Genomic DNA, 17,492 nt, shown 5'->3' on the forward strand with positions numbered 1-17,492 from the left:
ACAGAAAGTTTTCAACAACAAAAAAGAAAAAAGATAGAAAGAATACGGGAATTTAAAAAGTCAAGAGAAATGTTCGTATTAAAATAAAAGAGACTTTTTTCCCTTAGCACTTTGGAAGAAATAAACAATTCTAATTCCCAGACTGCTGTGAAAATCTGCCTCTAGTAAAATGTAACTAATGCCCAAAACACAGCATTAAATTAAAGGTCAGCAGGGAACTGAGATCTCTGCCCAGCAGAGAGCAAGCAGACTTTTGTCATATCCCTAAAGACAGACAAGAGGCTATAAGGTAGAAAAGCCAAAGCTTTGCATTTTGCAACTCAGCTTTTCAGAGCACTGAACCATCTGTCCTTAAATCCCATTCATCTGTAAGGAAGGGGTGCTGCTAAACAAATATAAACGTTTCTCCTTTCTGAAGTTCACCACAGAATTATCGTGCTTGCTGCAACCTATGTGTCAATCAGGCAAAGCAGATGGTTTTCATGTGGTCTCTCAGGCAGACAAATGGTGGGCAGATGCACTGAAGGGGAAGATATGCCCTGGAATACACTCTACCTATTAGAGCATCTTCATGGTCGTAAAAGTGTCAAAACTGCAGACACCACGGCTCAAAACAGTAACTCTTCAGAAAGCCATAGCCCCCAGGACTTCAGAGTTGCCTGACTGCTAGGTCTAATGATTACCTGGAATTTCATAGTGTTAATAAGAACACAGTGCAGATTTTTGTGATCCAAATACAAGTCCCTAGTGTGCAAGTGAAAGAAACAGCTCAAGCATCTGCAGGAGAGCAGATACAAACCTGGCAGTTTCAGGTCCCAGTAGCAGAGGCTATACACACAGTTACAAAGTGTTGTGAAACCTTGAGCTTGTTAGTTCTTAGGAGACAGGAATTAGCAGTACAACTGCTCCACAGAAAGATGAAGTAGTCCTGGTTCACGGCAGGAAGCATTTCAGCTCCAGTGCAGCCAGAGGCTATGGATTCGCAATGGGCTGCAGCCTGCTTGACTGTTTCCTTGTGTTGGCACTCCAGGGTGGCCTCATTTCAAATGATGGGTGCTCTCAGATCACCAAGCTGGCCGTGAGAACTGGCAATGATACTTGAGAGGCAAGAGGAATCACAACTGAGAAGAGTATTCTCTGCATATTCCTTTGGTATCTCCATGTTGCTACATTGATTTAATTATAACTGCAAACCTCAAATTACACAATGGCCAAGTGTGTTTTCCAAATACTTTCTTGTGATTTCTAGGAAACAAAGATCCCCTATCCCAGCTCCAAAGCCAGCCATCAGCAGGTTGGCTCAGCAGCTGGGGGCAGGCACTCTGGGACCCAATCCTGCTTCTGCCCAGCACTGTGTGGGGACACAGCCAAAGCCACCTCAGCTCAGCCTTGGCTATGCAGCTCTGCCTCAGTCAGCTCTGTGCACACAGAGGGTTGATATCTCCCAGTGGCAACATGTAAACCCAAGGAATACCCATAGACTAAATCTGGCATCTAAGTGCCAAACACCAGCAAACCTAAGAGGTGCCCAGGGAGAGCCAAGGCTGTCCTGGATTTATCACCATGATAACCATAGGGACTGTGTTTCTTCACCTCTTCCCCTTCTCAGCTGCCTCTTTCCTCTTCAGGCACAAAGGCATGATCTCGCCACAGAGACTTTGCCCACTGATAAATGCTGGTGACTGATCCGTTTCACTGGGGAATGAAGGACAGGACTGAGGGACCTACTGCTTTTAGGCTGCTCCAGCATTTTCCAGTGTGCTGTGTCAGGAAAGACTTTGCAATGCTTGGCAGGACACCAAATACAGATAGGGGTAATATTCAACACCCTGCTGAGCTCTCCAGTTAGGGGTGGAAGATACACACGGGAGCAGCTTAGAAGGAAGCCTAAGGAGAAAAAGAAATTAATAAAAAGCGCCTGAAAATATAACCCAAACTGGAACAAGACTCTAGCTTAAAAGAAGAAAGCCAACAATATGTGAAGCTAATTGGGGACTTGCTTTTGCCATCAATTTTATATAGTTGATGCTCAGACATTAACTTTGTTGGAAGCAATAAAGTTAATTTAACTTTGTTGGGAGAATAAAACCCAAAGGGAATTAAATATTTATAGGCCTAAAGAGCCACTAGGTCATCAAGTCTGACCTCTATGTGTAGCACATGTTCAAGAATCTGACAAAACCTAAATTAAGCTCAATTTTTCTTACAGAAAGGAATCAACTTTGTAAAAAAAGTGTGTTGGAGTGCCATAGTTTAGGAGAGTAAGGTGTGCATCAGGTGTGGCTTTCTTAAGACCAAGAGATATGGGGAACGACACAGGCTCCCAGACCATGGTTTGTAGCCATGTCTCACCCAGCTGCTCTGCCTCTGCATTTCAACCCTGTCCACGTCTGAACCCCCATATCACAGTAAGCAGAGATGTTTGTATTAAGAAATCAGTATCCCACCACGACCTGGCAGCAATGAGCAGAGAAACACAGCAGAAGCTGCCAAAAGACTCACAGTGTTCCCACGAAAAATTTTCAAAAAAGAAATCACAAACAAAAAGCTTTTGTTTTAAAAGAAGAAAGAAAAAAGCCACCATTCAAATCCTCTTGCCTCATAATTGAGCCCAGGGCTATGCCACAATTCAGGTAAATTATGTTTATATAACTGGTATTTGGCTGAATACGTAATTCCTATTTAACAGCTGAAGAGAGGCATTTTGGGTCTTCAAAGAAATCTGACAGGTAATTCCCACTGTAGTTCTGCAGGGTAGCTGAGAGGTAATTATCCTTCTCACTAGTAAATCAATTAGGAATAAATGTATGGAAAGCTTTTCTCCTCCTCCAAGTAACTGCTAATCCTCCGAGCACTAATGAGCAGACAGGGCTAGCAACAGTGTGCAAACCCATCAAAAAATCAACAGGAGCTGTGAGGCATGCAGAGACCAACCAGTACCTGGGAGCCTCAGGAGAAACTATCTCGCCTGGAGAGGGTCTGCATGATTCAGTGTGTGCACAGGCCCTATGCACATGTGTTACTTTTGGTACCCTCCTCCCTGTTTATTGCCTCAGACAAAGACCTATTTTTGAAGTACACAAGACATCACTGCATTGCATTCAACTAGCCAGCACTGTGAGAGGTGAAACACAAGGGATCTGGACTTTGTCTACTGGAGTCCAATTCATTTACCTACTGCTTTGTTGTTCATTACTGGTCGCTGTCCTCAGGAGCTGAGCAAAAACATGCTGCTTATTCTGCAAGCCACTGTAACAATACTCACCCAGACAGACTTGAACAAGATGCAATCCAAGTGCATTTTTTGCTGTGCACAAACTCATGAATCTGTAAGGTGGGTGGACAATAAACCTGAAACTGAATTTGACAGATCCCAGATGCTCCAATTCAGTGACACCTTCTTCAAGCATTTTTGAAATGCTGCACGGACGTTTGGAATTGCTTTGATGGTCAACAAAGCAGAGTCAGCTCTGCTTCAGACAAGCCAGCTGTTTAACCATACGCAGTAACTGTGCCCATATACTTAGTAGAAGTAGAAAGAATAGAAACAAATTGCTCCCACAGCAGCCAGCACTGAAGCTGGTTTCCTATGGGTTTTCCTTACAGCTTGTTTCTCCATGTCAAAAGATTTTCCAGAAGGGAAGAGGGAACACAAACAGATAGGTCCAGAAATTATTTCCTTAAGGCATAAGACTAAAAAACCAAATATTCAAAACTTGTCATCTGAAATAAGAAAACAGCAGGTAAAGATAGGTCTGCATGCCACTTTATGATGAAATGTAGGTGTTATTAATAAATATAAAAATATATAGAGAGAGAAAAGACTGCTAATCTGTAAAGCTCGATAGCTTGAGAAATTGCTAGAAGATATTCACATATCCTAGTACTCCAATTGTGAGGGAGACTTTACACCAGTGACGCAGGAATTGTAACTGAGCATATTGCCTCTGATTTTTGGTGGGCAGAGTTGCTTTGGAAACAGAACAAGTAAGAATTAACTCTTAAGTGCCCACCATATTGAACACGGGAGGGGTGTGAAGGCTAGGAGAGCTCATTATGAAACATCTTAATTCCATTTTGCTCAGCAAAAAGAAGTCAAGGTAGTTGTCACACAATTCAGCTTCTGCATCAGAAAAAAAATATAGCAGACCCCTGCCCACTGCATTCTTCCTCTTCTCTATACAACTAAACACACACATATTGTTGCTGCTAAGTTATCAGAGTTATGACTGCCTTAAGGCTGCATACACTGAAATAAATATCAATCCTAAAACCTCTGTAGACTGACCAGTAACGGTAAACACAATAGTAGTAATAAGAACAGTACAAGTAGCAAAATACTAGTTTGGAAACCTATCGATGGGGACAGGAGACTGGCAGTTTGGAAGAGATCAAGCCAGCTGGGTTGCACCCCATCCAAACACAACTCCACTGCCAGCAATTAGCTACATGCTGCATCCTACCCACCTCGATTTTTGTGGGTAGATGAAAGCATCTTTGTCCTACTGCCTTCTTTGAATAAACACAGGTATAATTTTAAACCAAAAAGGCACTGAGGAGCAACTCCTGGGCTGTGCTCTGAGCCAGCTGCAGCCTTAATTGCATCACGTGGGAAGCATGAGCAGGGGGTTTGAAAGCTATGACCTCATCTTCTCTCCTACACATTCAAATCAAATCTGAGGTCTCCCACCCACATTCTGCTTTCAGCCCCCTTACATGATGTAACCAATGAAAATGTCATTTACATCTTTACCTCCAACTTCTAACTAGGGAAAGCATAAAAGGGCAAAAAAGCCAAATGTAGAAATAAATGCCTTTTACTCAGTATTTCTAATAATGAGACAGAGAAGGCAGGGAGAGATGTATTAACCAAAGCCAGTGTAAGCAAGAGTCCCAGCAACATTTGCGTGAGTTCAGCTTCTTTAAAGTTGTAACAGTCGGAAGGAAATAAAAGCAACCCTTTTATTTCTCTAACACATTCAGCAGGAGATTAAGCGCTACATCCCCATCACAAGTAAAACAGGCATAGTTCTACTGGATTCCATGGAATTGCACTAATGCAAGTTGGATGGCAAATTTAAGCTCTTGTGAATTACCAAAAGATTTCACTTCAGGATCATAATTCCTCTCAGAATGAACAGGATGTTGTAATTTTGTTTCTATAGCTATCAGCTCAACGGCTCTCCCTTACCTTCCTCTTGTTAGTGGGACTGACATAAAGGTAGCTCAGCACAGTCTTCAGGCCTACTTTGTCATTTAGCTTTTCATAGGTAGTGCCATAGTCTGTTGACCTGGAGAAAAGAGGAGAGAAAGAGAGTTTACATCGTTATTAGAGCTCAGGGGAAGGAAATGACTATGTGAACAGACGTTAAGAGTTACAGCTTGAACACTATTACCCTTAAAACAGCTTTTGTGTTTCGTTCAGGGTGGCCAGCAGAAAAGAGAATAAAAGTTTAGTCTTTTTGGGCAAGGTCTGTCTCTGCATCAATTGATCTTATGTACCTGGGGAGCTGTGGTTGCACCAGTGAAAATGGACTTTGTTTTCATGTACCACTATGGGATTGCAAATGATACCTACATAAAAGGACTCTAATCTCTCAGCAGCACCTTTAGCACAAATTCTCTTTTCAGACAAATCCAAAAGAAGAATCCAAATTAAACCCATCAACAACAGTTTTATTTAGGTAGGCTGATTTTTGACTTGGAGATGGGGATCCAAATGTGGCTCAAAATTGTAACAGCTGAACTCAAGTATAGATAAAAAAGTGCCTGAACTGGCATCTTGAGTCCTCAGTCACCCCCATCCTACTTCGTGCCAGGCATTTAATTTTTCTGAGTTAGAGACAGATTCAGGCCCCTACACTAGCAAATCCCACCCGGAGAAGCAGATGATCTGGGGGTGGCATTACCCATTCGTGACTGGGAAAAAGGGCTGCTTCGTCACAGAGGGTTTTCTGTAGCTTCCTCCTCCTCATTTCTGGGCATGTTTGAAACCTTACTTTGCCCTGCTTGTTTCTCTGCTGGTTTTGTACTCAGCTTTTCCTAATAAACAAGATTTTCCTACCAGAACAAATCAACAGCTACCTAGTACAAGACCACACACCTGAAGAGTAGTCAGCACCAGCTTGCTTTAGGAGCGGTGTCACAACCTACACAAGAAGTCCACCCACTCCATCCAAACAGTGGGGAGCGCCTGGCTCCTGAGCCTACACAGCTTCTATCATATGGAGAGACCAAACACAATCCTTATCAGGTAGGCATGGAAACACCCTCACAAAAAACCTACCTAGACATACCTACCATTTGATTAAGATGAGAATTCATGGCCCCTGCCACCCTCTCTAACCACGCCTTTACTAAACAGGTGATTAGAGAACATGTAGCAATTCAGTGCCTTTCTCAGTAACTAGCTTCAGTAATTTTCTGATTTTCCAAGTTCAGCATGCCTCCAACATCTGCAGCTTTATGGCTCTGCCTGAGACCAATCCTTCATTCCTTTTCTGTCTGACAGAGAAATGGTTCAATTCACCATTGAATTGCACATATTCTGGCACCATAGTCAGCAGTGCCACTGTGACCAGCAGCTGAAACCACATGATGCCAGACTCCGCACCCAGCCCCCCTGGCTCCCTTGCTGCTAGCAGAGTCCAGAATGACTCCAAAAGAGCCATGCCACAAAATGAGACAGCTGGTTTCAGTCTCCCAAGTCAGAGGGCCCATAAAGTCAAAAGCCTGTTTTATCACTCATGTGGCTCCAACACGTTTGCTTCTGTGCATGTTTCAAGCACAATTCTTAAATGTTTTGCAAACTGGTTCTTTCTTTAAATGAGTTGAAACAACCTTCCTCCTTTGAACACTCAGCAGTCGGGGTGCTTCAAGTCTTAAACAGCTTCCTTGTTTTCTGGTTTAGCTCTTTAATACTAAGATAGACCTAGTACTAGCCCTATTTACACTTAATACTCTTTGGTACTAATGCATAGTATTGATACTCACTGGACTTCAAAGACATCCCAAAGGATATTACAATAATGTACTGCATTTCCATAGCACTGCCCCATCCAAAGAATTTGAAGCTCTTGTCTCGCTAAGTTTCAATAGCACACCAAAAAACCTAACAGCTTGCCCCCTCCAGCCAAACTTGAAACCAAAGCAGCTCGACTAATAAAACTGAATAATTCAGGCCAATTAATTCCACTACACGAGGCTGCCTGTACATGCAAATTCAACAGGTCAGGAATCCTCAAGTAACGCTAAGCTCTAAGCGGAGGGTAACACACAGAGGGCAAGCACTGAGGTACTTCCTTGATCTTACCCTTCCAACAGCAGTGAAGCTCAGAACAAGCTGCATTTGTGACTACACATGTACCAGCCACCAGACAGGGAAAGAGATCACTGGTTTCAATCAGCATTCAAAGAGAATACAAATAACAGTTTAATATTCTAACAGAGCTACTTTGGTTTTGTTCTCAGAGTCATTTTCAGATCTCCCAAAATGCTTTGCACTTCTAAAGATGCAGGCTGGGTGCCCTAATGACTCTTTCTCATTAAACCATTATCACTCATTGCATTTGCCCTTTCAAAGAACAGCTAGAAAGGAAGTAGGATCATTATTTCGTTAGCCTCTCCAAGGCTTCCTTTATTATCAAGACAGTCACCACTGGCTTTACAGAAACATCTCAAAGGATATCACAATAATACACTGCATTTCCACAGCACTTTCCCATCCAAAGACTCTGAAGCTTTTCTCTCCTGTTAATCCATTCAAACTAACAAAGTCCCAAGGGCCATACTGGGAAATATTATCTCTATTCTAGAGATGAAGAAACTGAAAGCTTGCATAGGTAATGGTTCGTTTTTTCAAAAGCAGGCATCTACAATTAGCCATCTCAGCTTCTATAATCATCTAGTGTATGGCCTGATACTCAAACCTGCTAAACTCCTACCACCAAACTACCAAATTTGAAAACAAGTATTTACCAAAAAACCAAACAAACAACACAAAAAACCAAATTGAAAACCAAAACCCACATCACAACTTTAGCTAGCTAATTTTAGCAACACACACCTGAACATTTGAAAAGACCTGCAGATGGAACAAAACAGTTCTGGCTCAGCCTTTAGTCCTAATTTGAACCCTCCTCCTTTAGTAATTACTTATCTTTGCAGTGAAAGACTTTAACTGCAAATTAACTAGCCCACATGTCCTTACAGTTGCTTGACACTGCAAGCAGACTGGATACCATGTTTTGTCCCATTAGTCTGGTCAGAATAGGAACCACTTCAAAGCACATTATTAAAGAAGTGGCAGGGAAGAATAGTTGTAGCTATATCAAAATGACAAAAGACTCAGTGATACAAAAGACCCTTTCCATGAGTCACACCCCAAATGCCTGCTTTAACTTTAGTTGGGCCTTTGATGGCAAACTGATCCTGCCTAGCTGATTCCCCTCTGGGTTGCTCTATCGAAACCATTATTGGAGTCTCATCATCTTGGACGACTGTTATTGCCTTCAGCCTCAAGTTGATATTTGCATATCACTTCTAACCACACATACTCATACGCCTGTGTATATATACAAGTGTTATTAGCAATGCTTTCGTAAAACAAATTGTTGCACATCATTACATTGCTGGTAGCACAGAAACTTACAATGTGGAATGGACTCTGGCTATATTGACAAACACTGTAAAAGCTCAGACCATGCATTTTTGTCCCACGTGTCCTTATACATTGATCTTACCTCATTTCATTGCCCCCTCTATCCTGCTTTCCATCCTGCAAACCAAGCTGCTGGCAGCACCTCAAGAAAGACTGCACAGTGGAAAGCAATAAAACTTAAGGGATAGTGCAGTCTTGAATGGACTTTTGTATACTCCAATTCAGCTTTTTAGGTTTTATAACTAGCAATTCCTACTACCCATAAGGAAGAATCTCTTTGCTAGTCTTGGTTAATATGAAGAAAGACTCAATCCAGTGCAATGCAGTGTCATATTCATATAACCAGATAAGTATGGGCTTTCCCTGAAGAGGCTGAGGCACCAAATTCTGCGTATTCCCTTTGGAAAAGCAAGGTTTATGATGTAATGTAATTCATTTATCGGGATACTGCTAATTCTTCCATAACTGTATTCCATTATAAACAGCTGGGAAAGAAAATCACCTGCTTCAGTCCACTGCCCTCTCCTGATGAGCTGTTTTAACCACTGCCCCAAGTGCTGTACCACTGGGAGGGGGGGACAAGCCTGCAAGTCTGGCAGAGCAGGGCTCAAGGGGGCACACCCAGGCAGAGAAGCTTCTCTTTACCAAACCTGGTCATAACTCAGTACACCAAGAGCTAACAAAATCTATCTTGTTCCTGTAGATCTGAGCCTGACCTTCCCTGTGAATCCAACAAACAGACCTGAGCCAGTAGACTTTAATATTGTACTAAAACTTGCTCATCCCAGGGGTATGAAGCAGAGGTGTGGAGAAGTAGAGAATGCCATGTGAATAGCTTTTAGAGGAGTCCTCCTCTAGGATGGTTTCTACCTCAGAGCTCTGTCAGGCAGAGAAAGGTGGTTTTGTTTGTTTTCAGTCTCAACTACTCCGCTATGGAAATAGGCTATAAAATATGCATCAGTCTGTCAGAAGAAAAAGAGCTGCAAATGCTGGCATTGGATGGCCAGGAGGGACAAGTCAACCTCCTGGAGTGTACATGTGCCACTGACTCTCCTGTTGGGGGACTTCTCCTCTGCGCCGGTGACTTGTCCCGACTGTGTGTAGAGAAGGAGCAGGTTTTATTTTGATTTTAGATTCTCAGTCATTTTACTAAGATACTAAAGCTTATGCATTCATCTCCAGATCAGAGTCCCTCTACATGCACACACACCCACTTTGAGAATTGTGTGGAGCACAGCTCCACCTAAATAAGCAGGAGAATATCCTGATTCTCTGTGCACTTCAGAGAACAACAGGAACACATACAGCCCATTTGCTTCTCTTCTGATGTGCCTGCAAACTGTCTGCCTGCAGTCTGCCTGTCTCTCCATACATCCTAAACAACTTCTTGTTTTTACACATGGGCCAATTTTCTCCCAGTTTGACAGAGAAACAAAAACCCAAGAGGAACAAAGTTTCTACAAGTTCCATGAAAATCAGAAGCCAGCGAAAGGAGAGCAAACTTATTAGCACTCAGAGAAAAGCTGCAGCACGAAACCAAATCCCATGAGACATGAAAGCAGGCACATCTTTCTGAACATCCAGCTGCAGGAAAACATTCAAACACAGATCACATATTAACACGCTACAAAGAACCCAACTGCACAACACAAGGTCAGGCTGCCAAACTTTCATTGCTTGTGAAACAATTTGTTTCCATCCCTCCCTTCCCCTTCCTCCCGTATTGGGTTTGTATGGCAAGGTTTTGGTAGCAGGGGGGCTACAGGGGTGGCTTCTGTGAGAAGATGACAGAAGCTTCACCTGTGTTCAATGGAGCCAGTGACAGACGGCTCCAAGACAGACCCATCACTGGCCAAGGCCAAGTCCATCAGCAACAGCGATAGCACCTCTGCGATAGCACATTAGGACAGAAAACAACAACAAAACAAAAGCTGGGCCAGTGGAAGAGAGGAGTGAAACTATGTGAGAGAACAGCTCTGCAGCCCCCCAGGTCGGTGCAGGAGGCCGGAGGGGCTCCAGGCACCAGAGCAGGGATTCTCCAGCAGCCCGTGGTGAAGCCCATGGTGGGGCAGGCTGTGCCCTCAGCCCATGGAGGTCTGTGGTGGAGCAGATCCCCACCCGCAGCCCAGGGAGGTCCATGGTGGAGCAGATCCCCACCCGCAGCCCAGGGAGGTCCATGGTGGAGCAGATCCCCACCCGCAGCCCAGGGAGGCCCACGGTGGAGCAGATCCCCCCAGAGCAGCTCCTGGCCGGGCCTGTGACCCTGCGGGGGGGCCGGGCTGGAGCCGGCTCGGCCTGAGGGGTTGTGCCCGCGGGGGGACCCACACCGGGGCAGGGCACAAAGAATTGCAGCCCATGGGAAGGACTCACACTGGAGAAGTTCGGAGAGAACTGTCTCCCATGGGAAGAACCCCAATGTGGGGCAGGGGAAGAGTGTGAGAGGCCTCCCCCTGAGGAGGAAGAGGCACCAGAGCAAACGTGATAATCTGACTGTAACCCCCATTCCCTGTCCCCCTGAGCCACTCCGGGGGAGGAGGAGGTAGAGAAATCAGAAATTAAGTTAAGCCCAGGAAGAAGGGAGGGGTGGGGGGAAGGTATTCTTCTGATTTGAATGGTAATAAATTAAAATAATTTCCCCAAGTCAAGTCTGTTTTGCCCGTGACTGTAATTGGCAAGTGACCTCCCTGTCCTTATCTTGACCCATGAGCTTTTCCTTATATTTTCTCTCCCACCTGGTTAAGGAGGGGAGTGATAGAGCAGTTTTGGTTGGCACCTGGCATTCAGCCGGGCTCAAACCACCACACCCAAAAACTAACCTCCTTGAGATAAAGACCCTTCTGAAGCTATGAAACACTGAGAAGGGACCTCTCCTGAGTCAGAGTCCAGCTTCACCACCCCCTGCAACCTCAGCTGTAAACCCCTTTGGCCAGCTACCCATTGGGTTCATAAGTGGTTCAGGACTCAGGCAAAAGGTGGCTCAGCACTAACGCCACCACATTGCTTTGCACCAAATGGCTAAATAGGTTCTTACTGGAGCACAGAGTCCTAAATCAGGAACCAGGCCAACCACACAACAATTACAGCACCATGTGGGAAACTGGTCCCACTAACCCCCTGGTAGGGTAGAGGGCTGCTCCTTCTTGAAAGGGTATCAGTCATTTAGCACACCCTGGCCCTGCCTCTGAACTCTTTGAGATTATTCCTTTTCTTCCTTGTTGAAGATTTTAGACTAGCTCCTGGCTTCTGGTGATGATGGCTGTCAGTGGCTGAACAAACTCCACTCCCAAAGCCTTTTTCATATTTAGATAGCACCCTTTCCTCTCTTAGGGTTGCTTAGGAACCCAGACAAAGCCAGAATTTTGTGAACCTTTCACTTAACACATTTGCTAAACATAAACACCGTACTAAGTGCTTGTTTTTACCTGTCCTGGTTTCAGCTGGGACAGAGTTAATTTTCTTCTTAGTAGCTGGTGCAGGGTTGTGTTTTGGATTTGGTGTGAGAACAATGCTGAGAGCACATTGATGGTTTTGGTTGTTGGTGGGTAGTGCTTATACTAAATCAAGAACTTTTCAGTTTCTTGGGTACTTCCAGCGAGACAGCTGGAGGGGCAAGGGAGGGATACTAGGAGTGGGTCACCTGCCCTGGCTGTGTCCCAGCTAGCCAAAGAGGTATTCCATACCATGTGATGTCATGCTGAGTATATAAACTGGTGGGATCATTGTTCAGGGACATCTGGCATTGTGGCATTTGTCTTCCCAGGTGGCCATTGCATGTGGTAGAACCCTGCGTTCCTGGAGGTCTCTGGGCACCTGCCTGGTGATGGGGTGGTGGTGAATGACTTCCTTGTTTTGCTTTGCTTGTGTGCATGGCTTTTGCTTTACCTATTGGATTGTTCTTGTCTGGACCCTCGAGTTTTACACTCCTTTCCAGTTCTCCTTCCCATCCCTTGGGGGTGGGGGGGTCGGGAGGGGTGTGTCTGCATGGTGCTTGGTTGCCAGCTGGGGTTAAACGAGGACACTACCCAACCATGATTTTAGAGTGACTGCAATAAATATAAAGCCAGAATATTTTACAGCTGCCAACAGAAGTAGCTGTCTTCCTTTGCCCCCAGCCCACTAAAGAAAACTAAGGACAACAGTGGAAGTCTAGGGAAGTGAACAGAAACTGAACAAGCATATGGTAATGCTTCACGATGTAGTTTCTACAGCAATATCATGGACTTCCTAAATTGAAGATGATACCTTTGTGTGCGAGAGCCATCACTGGGCTTTTAGTTCCATAAATCTGTCTAACCCCACAGGGAAACTTTTGGCAACTTCATTATCACATGGTAATAAACACCATAACTGTGTGTTGCATGAAGAGATGCTCTCTTTTGATTTAACTTAATAATATAATTCAGAGCCCACTGTGTCCACTTAACAAGAATAAAAACATGTCGCCCCATGCTGCCATTTGTGATTTCACTGACTGTTGTCATATTCCTCACAGATGATTTTTTTTCCAGTCTGAAGACTCCATTTATTTAGCCACTCCTTGTACAACCTATTAATGTCTCTGATCATTCTATGACTACTCTTTCTAGTCCAAATTACATCTTTTGTCATGGATGCCTCAGGAACTAATCTTTAAGAGGAAGATCTTTCTTGAAAAAAAAAACAACCCACAACTATCCAAGCATATCAGCAAAACCCCAGAGTATTTAAAATTACCTAAATAAAACCATTTTCTGCCATCATACACAAGGGTTTACACTGTCAATACTTCCGGAACCGGAACCTGTCAGCTCCAGAGGACTTTCAGTTCCACAAAGCTTCAAAAGTGCCTAAAACTAGAGATCCCATTTGGGAGAAAGAAGTTCAACCAGATCACAGTTTCAGTAATTTTGCTTGAAAAATTGTGGGTTTTTTGCTTTCAGTTTATATGTCATCTAAGCAGCGGAATACTCACCTCAATTTCTATTATACCAGCATCCTTCCTCCACCCCCTTTCTTTTTTGATCAACAACAATCCCCATCACCAAACATCCAAAAGACTTGAAGACGACATTTGTTGATAAATTTCAATTTATAATGTACAGTGGAGACTGGCAATGCAAAATGAGCTGCCATGATGCATTTAGTCATTGTGATTTGCACTTCAAAATGAAGGAAATAGGAGCTAACTAGGAACACTGGCTTCCTCTTGGTTGGTTTTTGTTTTTTTTTCTTGCAGATTCTTCTCTTTTTTCTTTCTGACAGGAAAGGTATCCTCTCCTATTTATCCAGTGCAAGCCTTTGGGAGAACTGTGGATGTCTCAGAGGCTGGACAAAGGGATACAGAATATTCCAGCTCTGGATTTACAGACAATAAAGCACAGGAGGTGTGAATATCAGTCACAGTTATAGGGGCTGATTGCTCATCAGCATTTCGTTTGCACACCATCCCACAAGGCAAGGGGACTGTAGTCATCAAGGGATGACTACTCAGATGGGCATGAACAGTCTCCGGAGATGTTTTTATATATTTAACCTACAGGGATGGTGAGGGCTAACCTGAAAGCCGTGTTTTTGCATCACTCTTGTATTTCTCCTGTAGGAATACAGTGGTGCTTTGGATATCCTCCACAGTCCCTGACTACCCAGACCAATGTGCCATTGGGTGCCTAAATAGCATTCACCATCAGCAAATGGGCTGTCCTTTCCCAGCCTCCTCTCTCTTATGCATCCAGGCCTCCCCTTACCTCCAGATACACCATTTCTGTGGAAATGCTGAAGCAGTTTCAGATCTAAAATAATCTGTCATACCACCCCAACTTGCAAAAGCCTCTTTCGAGACACAAAGGAGGAGGGCAGAAGGGTTGCAGGAAATGGGTTTTCTGCAGGAAAAGAATGGCAGAGGAAGTGAAGGATGCTTGGCAAAGCAGAAGTAGGAGTTACTGGATCAAACCAAAGAACCACTTTGAGCAGAGTGTGATGTTCCCTGGTCTAGGACTTTTAGAGGCAGCATACCTCAGCTAGTGTGGGACACAGATTTGGCTAAACACAGCTCTGAAGATGTCTCACCATTTTGTTTCTGCCAAAGGATGGCAAAAATCTGTCCTCTAAAGTAGGGATAAACACAAACCAAATTGACAGATCCTAACACTCCATGGCAAGCAAAATCTTGAACTATAAAAGCCTATGGCAAAGTATGATCTGCTTTTAGAGAACCTGAGATCCTGATCAAAGCAAGCAGGCTGCAGGTGTACTGGTTACTAAGCATCGCTTTATATTCTGTCGCAGAATAGCCCACAAAATGAGGAGGCACAAAAGCAACAAAGATTGGTGCCTCCCACTGTGATATTAAAATAACTGTACTTTCCAAAGCTGTAAGACTCCATCTTCCCTATATCATGGTCATTTATCTCATCTTAAATTTAGCTACCTACAAACTAGGTATTTAGATCCAGCTCCCAAGCCTGTGCTCATTTTCTAACTACAGACAGAGACTGTTAACTTCAGAGGATGACTTATTCACCCTAAAATAGGTGAAGTTGTATTGCTTTCTTAGGGTGTCTTCCTCCTTTCAATGTAAAGGGAGACCAGAACAACAGTAAGACAAACTCAACTGTTAGATGGCTAGTACAAGGCAAGGTTTATCTCAAACTAAATGGATTAGAAAAGTTCATGCACTGAACTGCCAGTACAAATGAAGGGAAGAGCCTCAGTCATCCTTGCTGAGATCAAAAGTTCATAATTTGTTGTAATGTAGCAGTGCTTTATGTTTTAAATGTTATTCTGTGGGGATATGTAGGAGAATTACTCCTAGAAATAGGTGCCAAATGGTATCAGGACTCCACTGTGACTGATGCACTCTATAGCATTACAAAGCGAAGAAAGCAGAGATAAGCAGAGAAATGTGATATGGATTTCCCAACGGTTGCTGGCAGAATCAAGAATATAATCAAAGACCTGGGGAAATGTGAAACGGCTTCTCCTCAGAAGCTGGGATAAGCACTTCCCTTCGTTGCACGCTTGCCCCATTACACCACGGATGACCTGCTGGCAATCCTTATTGTGGCCAGGCAAAGTTGATGCCCACTGATAGAAACTGTACCTCACAGATGCAGAAGCATGAAAACTATGCAGGTGTCACGTAATATCAGCAGCCTCAGCAGGGACCTCAGAATCTGGATCATCATCTTACTGCTGACCTGAGACTAGGACATCACATCCTTGCAAACACCACCCAAGACACAGTTCAGTTGCCATTAAATGAGGGCCATCTGGAGCTAAGACAACCTGGCTTCACAAAGGCCTCTCCTTTTTCTGCTCTGGTCATTTCATTACTGTGAAATCTATGTAAAAGCATTATTTTGTACAGATCTGAAGAATTATACCTTATCATTACTCACTTCACATTAGTACTGTCTAAAAGATCTGACATATTTATCGTGTTCTTGATTCTGATGTATTCTAATTTTCCAAAGAGGTGTTTTATGCATCCCTGATAAGGCAGCACACTGATCTGATTCCAAGCACTTGACTGACTCAGCAAAGATGGCATTATCAAGGCATATTCAAGAAATTTGGTCTAGAGGACACTTTAAAAGCCTCAAAGATAAAAGGCAGCTTTGATGACAAAGCTTCATTAATTAATCACATATTAATTAGAAACAAGGTCCTTCTCAGACCCTTTTCTACTTTTATTACTATAGTTAAAAATGCCTCTGTAATGATTCTGTTAGGTAGCTAATCATTTTAATTTGCATTATTTTGTAGCAAAAGGAAAGCACTTTGAAAGTAGGATTTTCTGAAGCAATTGTAGAGGTTCAATTTAACATCCATACTATTAGATGCATTTAAATTGGAACTCTCCTTAAATGTGTATTGAACAAAATGTTGAGCAAAGACTATGGAACTGCCTCATCACTAAAATCTGTATCTCTGTGCTAGACGTGGATTACAAAGAAGTCCTTCCAACCACTCAGTGAGTACACACTGGGCAATACAAACTACCCTGACATTAGGTCACCTCACCCTTCTAAGACAGGGGGACAGGTGACTCAAATCTCAGTTCCCCAACTGGGAAACACCAGTGTCCACTCATGTCCCTTGAGAAGGTAGCTGTGGCCAGGGTTTGCCAGAAACTTGCCTTTGGGATTGGTGGTCAGCAGTACTGTGGGGATATTAGATAAATCTGAGTCATCTCTAATGTAATGCAAGGCATGTTTACTTTTTCAAAATATCAGCAAATCTTTGCAAAACTGATGTAGTTAAAAAAAAAAAAAAAAAGAGGGCAGTAATGGAGGTAGTTTAGTCCAGTTCCTTAGACACAGGTATTAAAAATTGCAGACAATTCCCAAAGCAACTTCTACAGACAGCCTGGAAGACATTCCATTCCCTACCTCAGCTGACCCTGATACTACAAGCCTTATGTCTACTTGCAATTCCCCTTCTTGTGGCCCACAAAGGTTACTGCCCCCAGCAGTACACCCACACAACCTGACTATAAATACCACAGAAATCTGACCTGACCCCCAGGCAAGGCTCCTCAGCACTCTGGTTTCCCATCTAGTTAGCTTCCTGGGGAAAGATTTGCTCTTACTGTTCTTCAAAGAAAATAAAAAGCTCATGAGATGCAGCCACCTGAGACGGCTGAGGATTGACAGTGCCAGAAGTCCCTTCTAGACTTAGGAACATATCTTTATCTCCCATCACAACTTGACTGAGAGTCTCCACATGCTACTTTTCTACAACTGATAAGACAGCACCAGATCCCCTATTAGTTTAAGTCAATGTGACCCTACTACATTCAAGTGAATGAGTAATATAGGCAGATCTACACGAGTTTACACAATAAAGCTCAGGA

The 17,492-nt window shown here is 43.5% G+C and overlaps 1 protein-coding gene across 1 annotated transcript in view; it reads right to left on the bottom strand.

The window, feature by feature from the left end:
• SORCS3 (sortilin related VPS10 domain containing receptor 3) overlaps window positions 1-17,492 on the bottom strand; it is a 304,363-nt gene that overhangs the window by 157,887 nt on the left and 128,984 nt on the right. The window contains exon 3 of the mRNA XM_055720617.1: window positions 5,192-5,291. Within this exon, the coding sequence (XP_055576592.1) occupies window positions 5,192-5,291 (100 nt within the window). The remainder of the gene's footprint in view (window positions 1-5,191; window positions 5,292-17,492) is intronic.

This window comes from Falco cherrug, chromosome 9 (assembly GCF_023634085.1).
Source record: "Falco cherrug isolate bFalChe1 chromosome 9, bFalChe1.pri, whole genome shotgun sequence".
NCBI classification, from domain to species: Eukaryota; Metazoa; Chordata; class Aves; order Falconiformes; family Falconidae; genus Falco; species Falco cherrug.